The sequence below is a fragment of the Trichomonas vaginalis genome, chromosome IV (genome assembly GCF_026262505.1).
Source record: "Trichomonas vaginalis G3 chromosome IV, whole genome shotgun sequence".
NCBI lineage: Eukaryota > Parabasalia > Trichomonadida > Trichomonadidae > Trichomonas > Trichomonas vaginalis.
In genome coordinates, this window is record NC_067206.1 from 34,614,471 (window position 1) to 34,630,811 (window position 16,341).

At 33.5% G+C, this 16,341-nt stretch overlaps 7 protein-coding genes across 7 annotated transcripts, besides 1 other annotated feature; 3 read left to right on the plus strand and 4 right to left on the minus strand.

Annotated features, from left to right (window-relative positions):
* Positions 1-39: 39 nt before the first annotated feature.
* TVAGG3_0221210 (fibronectin type 3 domain-containing protein) lies at positions 40-3,814 on the minus strand (the record flags this gene model as incomplete). The annotated part of the gene is made up of 1 exon (XM_001322717.2): positions 95-3,814. One exon carries the CDS (start codon positions 3,812-3,814, stop codon positions 95-97), a length of 3,720 nt encoding a protein of 1,239 aa, XP_001322752.1.
* Positions 3,815-4,676: 862 nt separating this feature from the next.
* Positions 4,677-6,015, minus strand: TVAGG3_0221220 (glucan 1,3-beta-glucosidase family; the record flags this gene model as incomplete). The annotated part of the gene is made up of 1 exon (XM_001322716.2): positions 4,702-5,967. One exon carries the CDS (start codon positions 5,965-5,967, stop codon positions 4,702-4,704), a length of 1,266 nt encoding a protein of 421 aa, XP_001322751.1.
* A 401-nt stretch (positions 6,016-6,416) lies between these two features.
* On the minus strand, positions 6,417-8,903 carry TVAGG3_0221230 (regulation of vacuole fusion, non-autophagic; the record flags this gene model as incomplete). Its single annotated transcript, XM_001322715.1, has 1 exon — positions 6,576-8,828. One exon carries the CDS (start codon positions 8,826-8,828, stop codon positions 6,576-6,578), a length of 2,253 nt encoding a protein of 750 aa, XP_001322750.1.
* Positions 8,904-9,660: 757 nt separating this feature from the next.
* TVAGG3_0221240 (protein ubiquitination) lies at positions 9,661-10,659 on the plus strand (the record flags this gene model as incomplete). The annotated part of the gene is made up of 1 exon (XM_001322714.1): positions 9,661-10,659. One exon carries the CDS (start codon positions 9,661-9,663, stop codon positions 10,657-10,659), a length of 999 nt encoding a protein of 332 aa, XP_001322749.1.
* A 16-nt stretch (positions 10,660-10,675) lies between these two features.
* TVAGG3_0221250 (spectrin binding) lies at positions 10,676-12,394 on the plus strand (the record flags this gene model as incomplete). The annotated part of the gene is made up of 1 exon (XM_001322713.1): positions 10,676-12,394. The coding sequence occupies one exon, from the start codon at positions 10,676-10,678 to the stop codon at positions 12,392-12,394; it is 1,719 nt and encodes a 572-aa protein (XP_001322748.1).
* A 36-nt stretch (positions 12,395-12,430) lies between these two features.
* TVAGG3_0221260 (spectrin binding) lies at positions 12,431-13,909 on the plus strand (the record flags this gene model as incomplete). Its single annotated transcript, XM_001322712.1, has 1 exon — positions 12,431-13,909. The coding sequence occupies one exon, from the start codon at positions 12,431-12,433 to the stop codon at positions 13,907-13,909; it is 1,479 nt and encodes a 492-aa protein (XP_001322747.1).
* Positions 13,910-14,124: 215 nt separating this feature from the next.
* TVAGG3_0221270 (uncharacterized protein) lies at positions 14,125-15,429 on the minus strand (the record flags this gene model as incomplete). Its single annotated transcript, XM_001322711.1, has 1 exon — positions 14,125-15,429. One exon carries the CDS (start codon positions 15,427-15,429, stop codon positions 14,125-14,127), a length of 1,305 nt encoding a protein of 434 aa, XP_001322746.1.
* A 761-nt stretch (positions 15,430-16,190) lies between these two features.
* Positions 16,191-16,341: part of a mobile genetic element that runs on past the window's edge.

The following is a 16,341-nucleotide window of genomic DNA, read 5'->3' on the forward strand; positions in this document are numbered from 1 at the left end:
AAAAAAATCAGCAGCAGATATAAAAATGAAATCATAATTATTAAAAATAAAATTGTTTAAATTTAAATTTCTTATTCTATCCTTAATATATTAATTAAGGAGTATTAGTTTGCTCTTCGAATTCATCTTCGAATGGATCTTCATCATGTGTGATTTCTCTTGAGCTGAAGAGAGGATTATCCTTTGTTGCAATTTCCTCTGGGTTAATTGTGGACTGTGTAGACATAACCTGTGTTTCTATTTCTTCTAAATCAGAATCCTTGTTGTCTTCCTGATCAGGAACTGGTGGAGCATTCTTCTTCTTGTGGAAAATGACAACAATAATAACAATAAGAATAACGAGCAAAGCAGCGACGAAGCCTACACCAATGTAGAGACCCTTCATTACTGATGAATTGTTCTTTTGGTTAGCAGAGCCACCACCAGCGTTAGCATCAGTTGTGTTCTTTGTTTCTTCCTCTGGGGCTAGGGCAAGGACACTGAAATCTAATGGGAATGGTTGAGACTTTTCTCCATCTTGATCTACAGCTGTCAAGTAAATCTTGTGTGGTCCAGCTTCAATGCCAGATGGTAAGACAATATTGATTGAGAACTCCATACTCTGTGCTGTTGAGTTAATTGATTGGTAAACGGCTTCATTTCCTGTATCAACTTTAGCAATGATATCAATGACGTTGCCAATATCTGGATCATGGACATAGCCTGTAACGTTCAAAACTTCACCTTGGTTAACTTCTGCATTGGCAGCAGTTGCATTAAGGATTCTTGGTGGATTACGGATTTCGAACTTAAACTGGAATGGTATTGTTGTCTGTTCAAGATCATCTGTGCCAATTACTGTAACTGTATAGTTACCGTATTTGAAGAATGGTGGGATAACAAACTCTGTTGTGAATTCCTGTGGAATTTCAGTAATCTTAATAACAGATGACTGATTGAGATTAGTTTGATCAATGTAGTAATTGAGGTTAAGATTGGAGTTAGCGCGAGCTGTACCTGTAAGATATACTTTATCACCATCTTTATAGATAACTTTCCTCAATAGTTCGATTTTCATTGATGGCTTGTAGGAAATCTTTACAGGAACACTGTAGAGATTTGATGTATCGATTGTTTGTGTAGTATATTCATAAGTCTTTCTTGAAGTTGAGAGCCAAACTTTAATTTCTTTCTTGCCCGGCAATTCAGTTTCTGGAATTGGAATGAATGCTTCAAACTCTTGATTATTTTCGCCGTTTGATGGTATCTTTTGTTGGTGCTCTGTAACTTCGTTATTACCAAGCTGCACAAAGAGATAAAGATTCTTTCTGTTGTCTAGATCATTGAATTTGCCCTTGACTTGGAAATTCTCAGTTTGGAGAGCATAATCTCTTTGAAGCGTAACTTCTGTTATTATTGGTGAATCCTTTATAGAGAAACTGTATGTATTTTGATAAACTTCATTTCCACGGCTATTTGAAAATCCGTATTCATCTAATGCATGAATGTATAAAGAGTAATATTGACCATATACTAAATCGCTTGGAACAGAGAATGATCTATCAAGAGTCTTCTTTCCTCCAATATAAATTGTTTCTCTGTTAAATTCTACGTTGTTGAACTCATAAACAATTATTATCTTTCCATCGTCATTACACTCGATTTGATATTGGATTGTATGATTTCGGTTTTGGTAATAATCGTCTGGGAATGAGCATGTTATATCTGGAATGTATGTGACAATAACTTGTTCTTGAAGGATATCAGATTTCAGCAATGGATGCAATTCATTGTAGAAGTTTATATTTGTCCCATCATAAGACTTTTCTGTCGCCCAAATTTTGAGGTACTGTTTTCCGGTATGAGTTCTTTCAAACAATTCATAAAAGTTTGCTATTTTTTTAATATCATTTCCAATTGTAACAGAACCGAGACTAGAAACGGTATCATCTCCAAATTGACCATAAAGATAAAGTGTTTTTCCTGGATCATGATCCTCAATTGTTATAGATTTGCTCCAATAGCCAGTATTGCTAATAACTCTGTCGTTATCATTTTCAAAGTTAACTTTAACAATCTTTGGCTTTGTACGAACCAAGAATTGAATTGTATGTTCATATTCGCTAGGAATATCATATCGTCCATAAATCTTTGCCGATAATGTAATCTTCTTATGGGCAATATCAGATGGTAAAGTGATATACTTATTTACAAATTGCTTGAATTCTTTTGTAGCATTAATGAATTCAATAGTTGATGTTAATTCTTTCTTTGTTTCCGTGTCTACAAATTTGATTTTTGCAGTGCCATCTGCACTGTAAGAACCTGAAATTGGAATTCTTCCTCCTGGTTCATAAATTGCATCTTTTTCTGGAAGAGGGTTAATTTCAAAGTTTGGTTTGAAAGTTCTAGGACCCTCAGTTATATTGACATAAAGTAACTTTCTGTTGGAATCTGTTGAATCATTTTCGTCAAAGAATCCATCGGTATCAGAATCCATCCAAATTTCAAGAGGAATATTCATTCCTTTGTCGGTTTTAAGTATATAATTGAATCCGAATTCTTGAAGTTCACCAGGTTTATTGTTGTGATAAGCAGCATCAAGTATAACTTCTGCTTTATAGTTTCCTTCCTTAACAGTAAACTTGAGATCTTTATCATTATCTTCATCAGTGAAATGTCCAAAGATTCTAATTTTATTCTGTTGGCCTTGAATCTTTAAGACGAGATTTGTTGAAAGGTTAATATCATTGATGACTGGTTTATGTTTGTACGTAGAATCTGTATCAAATGGGTCAACTGAAAGAGTTGGTGGGGCAGACCTAGTAACTTTAACTGTTTCTATATTAGAAATATGTTCAGTTCCATCTTTTGTATACTTAATGGCAACTCTGTATGTATATTCTCCTGGTTCTGACTTCGGTTGGAATGGTATTCTCCAGCTTTCCATTGTTTTTAGAGTTTTTTGGTCATTATATGAGAAAATTCTGTCCTGTTTTTCAACCCATTGACCGTCTCCGTAATCAATAACTTCTCTATAAATAATGTTCTTTTCAATTGGTCTGACATAGCATTGCAGTTTAACATCACCAGTAACTTGACCTGTTGCAACTTTATTTGGAATTAATAATTCAAATTCGTTTTCGAAATTTGAATAGATGCGATATCCAAATGTAATGTATCCATTCTCAGCGATAGTTCTTTCAGTCCAAGAAGCTGAAAAAGCATATTCAGTATTTCTCCGATCATCAGAATATGGAAATACTGGTTTTCCTTGAACTTCCATTGTGAATCTCCTTTCCTTATCATCTCCAATATCAGCATAGTTGCCATACCAATATTTGTCAGCTCTTACAAATTTATTATCTTGATTGTCAGAATGGTCAATGATAAGTTTCTGGAAAGTTGGATTTCCCTTACTTTGAATGTAGTATCCTTTTTCAACGTTTAATGGTCCAACTGTCGAATCAGAATCAAATCCGGTTTTGAACTGCCAATCAATAAAAGATCCTAGAGCTACATTAATAGGTTTACTATTCATGTTAGTAATCTGATATTTGATATAATAATCGTATTCAGCGATTTTTTCTAAAATTAATTTAATATTGACATTTTTTTCTTCGATTCGATCTTCATAATTTTTTGGGTAATAATACTTTCCGTCAATCGTCAATCTTAGTAGTTGGCCACTTCCAGATGTTAATGGAATTGAATCGCCATTTGGTTGAACAATTTTAAAGTTTGCATAACCATGATAGCCTGGGTCCCATATGCTATCAATTACAGTATCTTGTTGTATTTCAGAGCGTGAGAGTGAAAAAAGATATGCAAGCATATGATTCTAAAAAATTATGTTAATAAAAATTTGAAAGGAATTCGATATAAAAATTGAATTGAATTAAACGTTGTTATTAAATAATTTTTTGATTTGACAATAATAAAGCATAAAATAATTTTTTAATGTTATTATTGTTAGCCGTCATATTGATGTTCAAGAATTATAGAAAGCCAAATAAAAATTCACATATTTATTTGTAAACAATTCAAATTCTTTCAATTCAAATGAACTATTGAATTAGCTATAAAGCTGAAAAAAAATCAGTACATTGTTCATTAATAAATTTTAAAATTTTCAAATTTCCAAAGAAATTTTAATTATGACATTTATGGTGTTGTGTGAAACTCCAAAATTTATATACACATAAATGATTACTATTATAATCAACAAAATATTGATCTTAAAATTAAACTTTGATCTGGCAAAGATAATGAAAATGCAATTCTATTATATTTAAATCATAAATCACGGATTAAAATAGAAATTAGTTCTTTTCCGTACGTAAATATGGCATATTTTTCTTTTTGCGACATGAAATAATTTCAAAATGTTATAGAAAAGGGTATTTTTTATAAATAAGTGTTGAAATTGTGATTCCAAAGCCATAAATGTTTTGCAAATTAGATATTACACATCTTAAGAAATAAATTAATTTTTATTTGCCCACGCCAAGATAATTAAATAATTAAAGTGTAAAAGAAAATGAAAATCCTATTATTTATGAAATCGAAAATTTTTGTCAAAAATCCTTGAAATTTCACCTTTTTTTAATTATGATTATATAATTTTGCTTTATTACATCTGTTTGTAAAAAATAAAAATATTTTTGAAAAATCATTGCAAATTGAAAAAATGAACAATCGTTTAGAGGAATACTTAAAAAGTTACATGCGTTTTGTAGCGATGTTTTGTAAGAAATCCATGAATTCGTCGTTTGAAACAGCCTCATCTCCTCCTGCTGCCGGAGCTTGAGCAGGTGGAACTCCGTAGCCCTGCTGCATTGGTGGCTGGTAGCTCTGCTGTGGCGGTGGAGCGAATGCCGATGGCTGTGGCTCTGGCTGTGCTGGTTTCCAGTCGTAGCTTGGTACTGGTGTTGCTGGTGGAATTGGCTGGGCTAATGGAGGCTGGTAAGCTGGTTGTGGGGTTGGCTGCGGGTTGTATATTGGTGGAATTGGGTCTGATGCTGGTGGATAAGATGGAGCTGGGTTATATGTCGGAGCTGGAGCTGGTGCTGGAGCCGGGGCATCGAATCCTAATGGATATGCTGGCGATGGTGCTGCAGCAGGTGCGGGAGCTGGTGCTGGTGAAGGATATCCAAAATCAATTAAATCTGGAGCCGGAGCAGGTGCTGGAGCTGGTGCTGGTGCAGGAGCTGGGGTTGGAGCTGGAGCTGGAGCACCATTTTGGCGTGGAATGCCCTTTGCGGCTAATTTCTTCAATCCTTCAAGATCGCATGTACCAACTTGGGCGAAATCACTGAAAGCTTCCTTGCAAGCAACGCAGTACTGTTCAATGTAGGCGATAACATCGAGAAGGTACTTATTGCTGATTGTTGGCTTTAATTCTTTAATTCTGGTATGGATTTCGTGGATATTTGGAAGAATTTCGTTAAGGAGGGGATCGTCAGCTGTTGCATGGTTGTTCATAGCTGTTTGCATAGCATTATTGAACATAATAAGGAGTTCAAGGCATCCGGAGAGTTCGGTAGTAAACTTGTTAACAATAGCCTCAGTCATAACATATTTGTAGTGGTAAGAGCAAACATTTCTCTGCCAATCAATAAATTGTTGAGTAAGACACTGATTCTTGTTGGCAATTGTCATCCAGTTAGCGGACACACCACAGATAGCGCGGTGGAAAGCTGGATCGCGTGTATAAAACTCATCGGCGAGTCCGAGAACAATTGGATTTTGAACAAGTCTCTTGATAACATCCTTGTTGCAATTCTTGAAGAAACCATCAACAAGAGAAAGTGCATTTAATCTCGTCTTTCTGTTGCCGTTCCTGCAAACTTGATTGATTGTATCGAAAATAACTTTATCATCTTTGTGTGACTTATTTAATCTTTCTATAATTTCAAATGCGCGGCCCCAGTCAATAGTATCTTGTCCGGTCTCGATTGTTGACTTAACGTGATTACTTAGCGACATCTACAAGAAAAAATGAGTGAAGCCGTCCCATTTCTCACAAAATTTTCGAAAATTTTTTACGGTGAAAATGAAACAATTTAATCGTATTTTTGGATTAATTTTAAATTAGTAAGATTTGATTATAAATATGTTAAAATGATATTATGGGATATCCTAATTGATTAATTTTCCACTTAAAAATAAACCTTAATACAACTTTACAAAATAATCTTTCAAGGCTAATTTGCAATAAAAATCATTTCATTCAGATATTTTTCTTTACAAATCTTTTATGGATAACAATACCCGTCACTTTTTATATTGAATTTTTTCATTTTATACAACATCTTTTTTCTAATATAACCGAGTTATGGGATCACTTCTCATAGGATCTATAAAGAACTATAAAAATACAAAACGTTCATATATAAGGAATTAACATTTTGCTCTGAGAATAATAGAAATTTAGCCAAATCATCACGGAACGCAAAAGGAGTTGAGATAAAGAATTTTCTTTCATCTTATTACTAAAAATTTTGAATCAAACAATGAATAAATTACTTTTTTTTAAATAAAAATATAAAACAATAATAGTTAAAAATCTAAGCATATATATAACTCATAATAAATTATGAATTAAAAATACATGAAAGTGGTTTCATTGATTCGATGTCTCTTGGAGCAAATTTTCCATTTTCGAAATCTTGCTGCATAGACATCTTCATTTTCGGATCAATAGAAGCTATACTATCAATAAATTCTCTTGCCAAGTTAGTATTCTCTCTTTTGAGGATCATTGTGATTTGAGGCCACATTTCCTTTCTGCTCTTCTTCATTCCGAATCTTTTGAGGGCGTACATGTCTTTTGTCTTCACGTAGTACGCGAATAGCAGTGCATCGACTCTTTTCTCATCCATGCCGAGCTTTTTTCCGAACTGATAAGCACCATCTTCGTCACCTTTTTTGAAGAATGATCTTAATGTTTCATTAAGGGATTTCCCAACAATAGATTGGTCGCCGCTTCTTGCAGCCAATTCGTTCTGCATGTCCTTGAGCTTCTTCAGAGTGTTCGCGCATTCAAGGCCAGAAGTGAACTGACTTTGGACAGTTTTATAAGTTCTTACAGCGTCCATTGCAGGAATTGTTGGAGGAATCTTGTCTAATATGACTCCAAGACGAACAGGAGTTGTCATTCTTGGTAATCTCATGAGTACGCGTACTGCTGGCTCGCAGTTAGCTATCGCTGTATTCACAATCTCTTCATTTCCTTTTTCTAAGGAGAGAGAAAGAACAGAAAGAAGAGATGATGAATCACAAGTGTCTGCAGCGGCGTTGATCGCTTTGTCCCATTGGTCCATTTTGGCAAGTAGTATGGCTTTCTTGGAATAATCTGTTTCGAGTTCTGCAAACATGATTCCCAAGTTTGGCCGGCCAATTTGCCAAGAATATTCAGCAGCGAAGGAAGGACGGATTTTATCGAGAGGAAGACTACCAATAACTGATCCGTCGTCGCTATTGAACTTCACTGTGTACTTTACTTGCTCATCTGAGACGACCTGTTCAGGAACATTTAAGAATTTTGCAAGATTATAAGCAACTTCGAATTGTTTGCGCTTGCAGAGCCTCTGGAGGATTGTTGTAGAGTCTATTTCATCTAATTGCTTCGATGTGATTGGTACTCCGTACTCTAATATGCAATTTGCCACTCTTAATTTTCTACAAACTTCTCCGATCATCGTTCCACGGCCTTTGTTGGAGTAAGAGTTTACAAAACATGCAACAGCTACGAAATACGCTTGGGAAGCTTTGTCTGTGACAAATTCTGCGGTTGAAATTATATCATTTATCGCAGAAGGGACGTCGTTGATCGCGGACAGTTTTTCTACGAATGGCTCAGTCAGTCTGTTATCAAAGATCTCACAAAGCTTCACTCCATCGCTTCTTTCGACTAAATATTTATTTAATACTTTGAAAACGTTGTTTGGAACTGCAACGATACGGAAACTTTCTGTCTGAGTGATTGAATATATAGAATCGCACTCCATAAATAGATACGGGCTGCCATCTACGAAGAAAACTGGTGATGATGGATCTTCTGTGCCCAAAATAACGGCGCCGTTAAAAGATAGAGCTGGAACGATATCGCCAATCCATGTCATCATCTGAAAATCTTCCATATCGTTCAAATCTATTTGAGTTTGGTAATAAATTTTATCAAGTGCCTGATTTGCAACAATAATTGTAAAATCTTCAAGTAAAATGGCAATCTTAGAATAACTGTAACTTGGTGCAATAGCCAAAACGTATTTTGAAAGTTTCATTTCGTAATATCTTCGATCATCAATGACAAAAAGATGTCCATTGTCAAGAAACATGATAATAATTGATTCTGTATTTGATTTCGATGGTGGGATTGCGGTCATGCACCTAGGTCTTGCGATATTATCAAAATGTTGGACAATATTTGGTTTGTCGTAATTTTCGATATCAATAATATTTCCATCACTTGTAGAAACAACAACTCCACCATCGTAGAATGCTGCAGCGTTGATTAATAGATTGGGTAAGTTTAATGTTGAAATTACTGTTTCTACGCCATAAGATATACGAGAAACCGTACCGGAATCAGAAACAGCGATAATTTCATCAGTAGGTAAAACATGAACGAAGGCCAAATTTCCGTTTGATTTCATTGAAATTCCTCCAAGTTTTTCGGATCTAGCATCATAATACTCGATATATGGATGAGATGCTCCGATTCCATAATTCTCACGTGAAATTGCTATCATGCCTGATGACTTTCCCATTGAATAGCAATTTTGTGTTGGTTCAATCGGATTTAAAAAGCCGAGAGGGAACATATCTTTACGGAGGAAAGCCATGTCATCAATAGTTTGAAATTCATAGTCTTCCGTAAGCTCCCCGAAAGTTTTAACATTCGAATAAACTAAATCCTTTATCATCTATTTTTGAAGTTGTCAAATTATCATTTCAATAGAAAACCTTCATGATAAATCAAATTTAATGAAAAATACTTTAATAATGAGATAAGTACTATTGGTTGATTGATTAATATTTCAAAAAAATTTAATTTTGAATCAAACTTCATTTAATTCTAGAGATATGATGAATTAAATAAATTGAATTAGATATTTATTCAATGGAATACATAAAAAGATGTTTAGATGATATCAACGTTTGAATTCATCAAATATCTACTCTTATTGGAGAAAATGGAATATGAATATATTGTATACTACTAGAATATATCTTAAATCCAGCAACGCGCAATCGATATGACCAGTCATTTGTATTTCGGATCTGTGTAAATCTCGAATATTGTAAACTATTGAAAGATCTTGTATTTTTGGGTCTAATACCTTTTGAAAAAAAAATTAATTCAAAATTTTTGGATCAATAATTTTTTGTCAGCAATAGATGGATTTTATAAGTGATAATGTGCAATTTATGAATTATTTTATCGAATGCTCTACATTACCATATGCAGACCTTGAATTATTGGAAAGCGTCAAATCAGGAAGACTTGAAGCGATCACTCCTCGAGTTAATGAAGGTTATTAAGTCAATTCAAGATCAGAAGAAAACTTTCCACTACTCTACTACGCAATTAAAGCAGATAATGCAGCACTTGTCTCAGTTTTGATTCAAAATGGTGGAAATCCAAATATTATCGTAAGGAATGAAACATTACTGATGATAGCAGCACACAAAAAGTTTAACGATGTTGTGAGAATCCTAGTAAATGCAGGAGCAAATCCGAGTTACATTTCATCACAGAAACGAATGGCTTTATACTACGGAAACGACGAAACACGAGCAATCATACTAGGTTACAACGGTCCTGAATACAGAAAACGCAAAATTTACGAAGCAGTTCAAGAAAATTCGGTTGATGGCGTCAAATACTTACTCAAAATCGGCAAGAACATCGATGAAGTTGGTGAACAAGGCAATACACCATTTTTACTAGCCCGTCAATCAGGAAATGCAGAAATTGCAAAATTATTAGTTACATTCGGCTGTAATCGCTTTGCAGTGAACTCAGATGGCGACAATGCCTTGATTTTAGCAGTAAAGAATGGCCGAAACGAAGTAATTACCATTCTTCATCAAGTCGGATTTCATTTCTACGACATCAAGAACGGCAAATCACTTTTAATGATTGCAATTGAGTTCAACCACATTGAAGTTGCCAAGCAATTGCTAATGTACGGTCAGGATATCACTTATCAGGATCCTTCTGGCAAAAACGCACTTTTTTATGCGATTGAATATGGAAGAAGTGACTTTATTGTTTATTTAGCGAACCAGAACACGTTTAATTCACGTGTAGAAGGTTGCGATGCCATGCTTTACGCGTGTTTGAAAGGAAAACAAGCAGTTCTTGAAGAATTGATTAAATTAAATTTCATTTCGAGCAAAAAAGATGCATTTTTAATGGCATGCAGAGGTGATAACGTGAATATCTGTGATTTCTGGATAAGAAATGGTATTGATATCAATTCTACGAACTCTGATGATGAATCAGCACTAATGATTTCATTAAAATATGGTTTTAGAGTGCCAGGATACCTTTTAAACCACAATCCCAATATTAATTATACCAATTCTCGTGGTCATTCCGCTTTTTCTTATGCTGTTTTGTACGAAAATCCGTTTTCTCGAAGAAATGCTTGTAAGAATCAATCTTGATAATTTTAATGCTGTTATGAATGCGCTCAAACAAGCTTTGGAAATGGAATTGATTGATGAAGCTAAAATGATCTTGGAAAAAATATCTAGAAGTAGTCAATTCTCAATGAAAGGTTTGTTGATGATTTGTCCTTCAAAATTAACAAGGTCACTTTTTGTTCAAATGTCAAAAAGTGATCAACAAGTTAAAATTGAAAAAGATAGGAACATATTGATAGCTGCATCGCAAGGCAATATTCCTGAAATAAAGTATTACTTGCTGGAAAAGTCAAGACAATTAGAAGTGAGATCAAAAATCGGTTTGACACCGGTTTTAGCTGCATGTTCAACAGGACAATTAGAAGCATTGAAGTACTTGATAGATATAGGTGCTGATTTGAATGTTATGACCAATAAGAATGCGAATGCTTTATCGATTGCTTGCGAATTTGGTCATTTAAACATTGTCAAATTTTTGGTTGAAAAACATAATTTTGATTTCAATAAGTTTTACTCTGATGGAATGACTCCTTTTTGTTTGGCAGCAGTATCAGGAAATGTTGATATTCTTCAATATCTTGTATCTAAAGGTGTAAATCCAAACCAACAAAGCCAATCTGGAGAAAAACCAATTGTTTACGCCGTGCAAAATAACAGACAAAATGTTTTGGAATATTTGTTATCAAAGAATTGCAATATTAATGATATTAGTATTACTGGAGACTCTTTAGTAAATATTGCTTACTCAAAAGGTTATAAAGAATTAACACAATATCTTATTGATCATGGTGCAGATCTAACTAAAGTTAATAATATTGGAATGAATTTACTTCACTTCACTTGTGGAAAAGGTGACTTAATGTTGAGTCAATTAGCAATACATCATGGATTAAATGTTAACCAAGAGCGAGAACCAGATAAATCAACACCTTTCATCATGGCTTGCTATTCAGGAAATGTTGAATTAATAAAATATTTGCAGCAAAACGGAGCAAACATTAAAAAGTTGACAAGAAATTCAATTACTCCTTTTTACGCAGCTTGCGAAGGAGGAAATCTTCAAGCAGTACAATATCTTCTTGAACAAGTTGTAGATACAAAAACAAGAGATATTTATTGGATATCGCCTTTATTGGTTGCATGCAAAGCTGGAAGATACGAAGTCGTAAAATTCTTGATAGAAAATAAATTCGATGTTACAGAAGTTGATGTTAATCAATGCAATGCTTTTTATTACAGCTGCCAATCAGGTAACGTAGAACTTGGTAAATATCTTTTCAAGGTTGCCAATTTCGATGTTAACCAGAAATTCTGGAATGATAATACTTGTTTGCATATTGCAGCTTTCAATGGACATTTGGATGTTTTAAAGTTCTTGATTAAAAAGAAATGCGATGTTTACGCGAGAACAAAAAGTGGATCAATGGCAATCCACATGGCAGCTAAAAGTGATAAACCAGAAATTGTTGAATACCTCTTTAGATACGATAAGAATTTCTTGGAAGAAAGAGGTCCTCATTACAATACTTCTTTCTTAATTGCAGCTCTTAATGAAAGCCGGAAAACAATGAAGTTCTTATTGCAAAAGAAAGCAAATAAACTTGCAAGAAATGATACAGAACTCACAGCAATGCATATAGCAGCTGCTGAAGGAAGAGTTAATATGCTTGCAAGATTATTAAAATTAGGTTTCGATGTCGATGAAGTTTTATTGAAAGAAACTCCTCTTTCGAGAGCATCTCTTTATTGTCAATAGGAATGTGTTAAATTCTTATTAGAAAATGGAGCACAAATGGAGTCAATGACAACTTTGTCTGCACTCCATAGAGCTGTTGAAGAAAACAGATTGAATGACTTCAAAGTTTTGTTGAATCTTGGTTTTGATATTAACGAAGAAGGACAAAATGGAAGAACTCCCTTAATCGTTTCTGTTATAAATCAATACCAAGATTTCATTGATTATTTACTTGATAACAATGTAAGTGTTAATACATTAGATACTATTCCTTTCTCTGCATTAAACTACGCAATTGAATCAGGAAACATTGTAACTGTTAAGAAGTTAATTGATCATAAAGCTGATGTCAATGTTTCCTTGAATACAACAACACCTTTGATCCAATCAATCAGTAAAAATCAAAAAGAAGTTTTTGATTTGTTAATTGATTCTGGTGCTTTGATTGATATTCCAGCGAAATCAGGAAATTTCCCAATACATGAAGCAGCACAACAAAAGGATTCTATTTATTACATCGAGTTCTTGACAAATAGAGGTTTTTATGTTGATTTTCCTTCGCTTTATAAACGTCAAACTCCTTTGATGTGTGCAGTTGATGCAAAGAACAAAAACGTAATTAAATGGATCTTGAATCATGGTTGTGATATTTTCTTGAGAGATCATGATGGAAACTCTGCTTTTTCGCATGCAATGATGGCAATGGAATTAGATATAGCGGATGAATTCGTGAAAAGAGGTGTAGATTTGAATGAAACTGATTCATCAGGAAACACAATTGTTTGCAAACTTTTAAAGAAACAATTTGTGGATGGTGTTTATTTCCTAATTGACAGAGGAGCAATGGCAAATGCTTATGACCAAGATCAAAACACTTTATTGATAATTGGAATTGAAATGAAGAATTTCAATTTGTGCTACTATCTATTGGATAAAGGAGCGATTCCTGATTTGCCAGGAGCATTGCAATTGCATCCAATTCATCATGCCGCAAAAATTAAAGATGAAGAAGCAATTAAACTCATTCAAAAGTTACTTGAATTGGGAGAAGACGTAAATATCGAAGACCAATTCAGAGATACTCCTTTGGGTTACACTAATTGGAAACAAGATGTTCCTAGTTTCAATTTCATGCAGACAAATAATCAAAATCATAAAGTCCATTCGAACACTTTAGATATGCATTCGAGATTGAAGAATAGACCAGTAAATATTTCATCAGAAGCAGTACAAAGGAATCCTGTAGCTCATTACATCAAATCTATTGGTGGAAGAGATTACAAATGGGAACAAGAATATGAAATTGAAATAACTAATTATGTTACTAAAATCAAATCAGTTAAATCTGATATACAAAATCAGAAATCTCTCATCAAAAGAATGGAATTGAGAAATACAACGATGCCTGAGAGCCATACTGACTTCGAAATCAACAGACACAAGAACCATTTGCGTGATTTGAAACTCCAGAAGTTATCTTTATATAATGAAGTTGATAAAATCAATCTCAAAATGTGGTATTATAATAATTTGTAAATTTGAATTGCAATAAACTATATTTCTATGTTGTATAATATAAAAGAATTTTTTGCCATATTAATCAGCATATAAAATATTCACGATTTCTTGTTTTTAGAATATTACATTTAGTAAATTGCAATTTTCAATAAAGGTTGGTAATGAACAAGCTATTGGAAATGAAAAAAAGAATATGAAGATTTATATTATCTTGGATTTTTTACTATAAATGGTTAAATACTGAATGTGGAAATTTCTTCGGTCTTCTCAACTTCATTGTTGTTTTGGCTGGATGAAGCTTTCTTGATAACAATTATTGCAACCACAATTATGATAACTACTAATACCAAGCCTACTACAATTCCTATTATTAGCTTTTTCTTCATGCCATTATCTGAACCATTGTTACTTACTTGATTTCCGGTTTCATTTCCTTGATTTTTGTTTTCAGATGTGGGAATAGTAGAGTCAGGTTGCATTGTATTTGTTTGAGGCATATCTGCATGGTCTGAAGGAGGATCTGTTATATTGGGTTTCGTTGTTGGTGTATTTTGGACAGGAGTGATTGGAATTGGTGTGTTTGGTGTTGGAGTGGAAATTTCTGCAGAATCACAATCAACTGGTAAGATTGTATACTCATAGACATTATAATTATATTCAACCTGAACATCTATTCTCCTTCCGATCAATTTTTGGTAATCTGTTTGATACAACCTGTCTTCAGGATAGCTAGTAAGATTAAACATTGCTCCACGTTGATTTCCGCCATAATTACCGGTTGTGTATACAATAGCACCAATTCTCTGAGGTTCTCCATCGATACTTACAGATATTTGTAATGGTCCTCTTTCACGAATTCCAGGTGCCCAAAAACTGAATCTATTATAAATAAATCTTGCAGGGAAATAGCCAGGTGATGGATATGCAGTGAATAAGAGTGTGCCTTCACCAAATTTCATAGTAGTCTTCATTGCAACACTATTTGTGAAACCTTGTTGATAACTTGATACAGAGTTATAAGCACCTCCGAATGCTGTTGACGTAAGTCCTTCGGAAAACACCCATCGTCTATGTCCCAAATTTTCATTATAAACACCTGGATCTTGAATGAATTGTTGCACTGCTCTTGCAGCATCAAAAGAGCCATAACCTGCCCCCAGGTTTGAAGTTGAACATCCAGCATATGCTGCAGTTGAATAGCATGGTGTACTAGTACTAGGTCTATGATTTAATCTTCTATTCTTGACGTTACAAATTGCGCACTGAACTTGTTCATAATCATATCTAGAATCAAGAGTAACAGGCGTATTAAATCCAACAAGCCAGCGCATATAATTGAGTTCCTTGAGTCCTTTATTATCATCAGATTCTTTATCGTATCTATACTGTGTGCATGTTCCTTGCTGATCTGGATAAGGTGGTTTTCCAGAGAAGCTATAACTTATACTAGAAACATCTGATTTGTATCTACTACAGACTTCAGCCATTGTTCTTGCTTCTAGCCTATCAAAGCGTACATAAATCAGAGAGATCAACATTAAAATTAGATATTTTGAATCCTTACAATTTTTTATTTATTTGAATTTATTCTAAAATAAAACATACAGTCTAATCTAAGATAAATTATTTCATAATGTCAGATTTTTTGAATTGTGTCTCAATTATCTATTATCTTATTGCTAACCAAATAATCACAATATCGTGTTAAAATCATTTTTAGAATATTTTAAAAATTGAATAATCAAATATTTCTGATAATATTTTCAATTTAAGAAAATTTTGTGAACATTCAAAATATAAATAAAATATAATCAAAATAGACGAAAATTCATCAGAATTGCAATACAAGGAAAATGTTTGGTAAGATCGCATCGATTAATTGGAAACTCCATCTGATATCTGGACAATTACTGACAAAATAAAATTCGACTATTCATAAGTGGATCCGATGCTTTCGTATTGGATAGTGAACAATTTGCTCAATAAACAACTAATTTTTTTGTCCATTGAAAAAACAAAGCTGTAATCAGGATGTGAAAACTTGATTAGAGTTGAGTATATAAATAAAGAAATATAATTGCCTGAAAGAATTTAAGAAAAGAAAGTTATATTTTTCAAAATATTCGAAGATATATTATTTAGTCTTTTAAAGTCCCGTGATTATGTTCTTTATAAAGAAAGAATTTCATACTATAATCACCAAAGGTTTTCATGAAAAATTTGAACGGAGATTCCAACAAAATCACCCAATGGTCTTGTGGAACTTAATACATATGTAATAATGATGCTGTTAGATTAAGGGTGCACACGAGAGGATCATGTAAACTTCAGAATTTAGAACCTTATTTTTAGGCATTATCTTGGCTACCTATTTAGGCTCGAAAAGCAAAAAATATCAAAAAATACAACTTGACTCCATTATGACCCTTTCATGGAGGTAGTTTTTATCC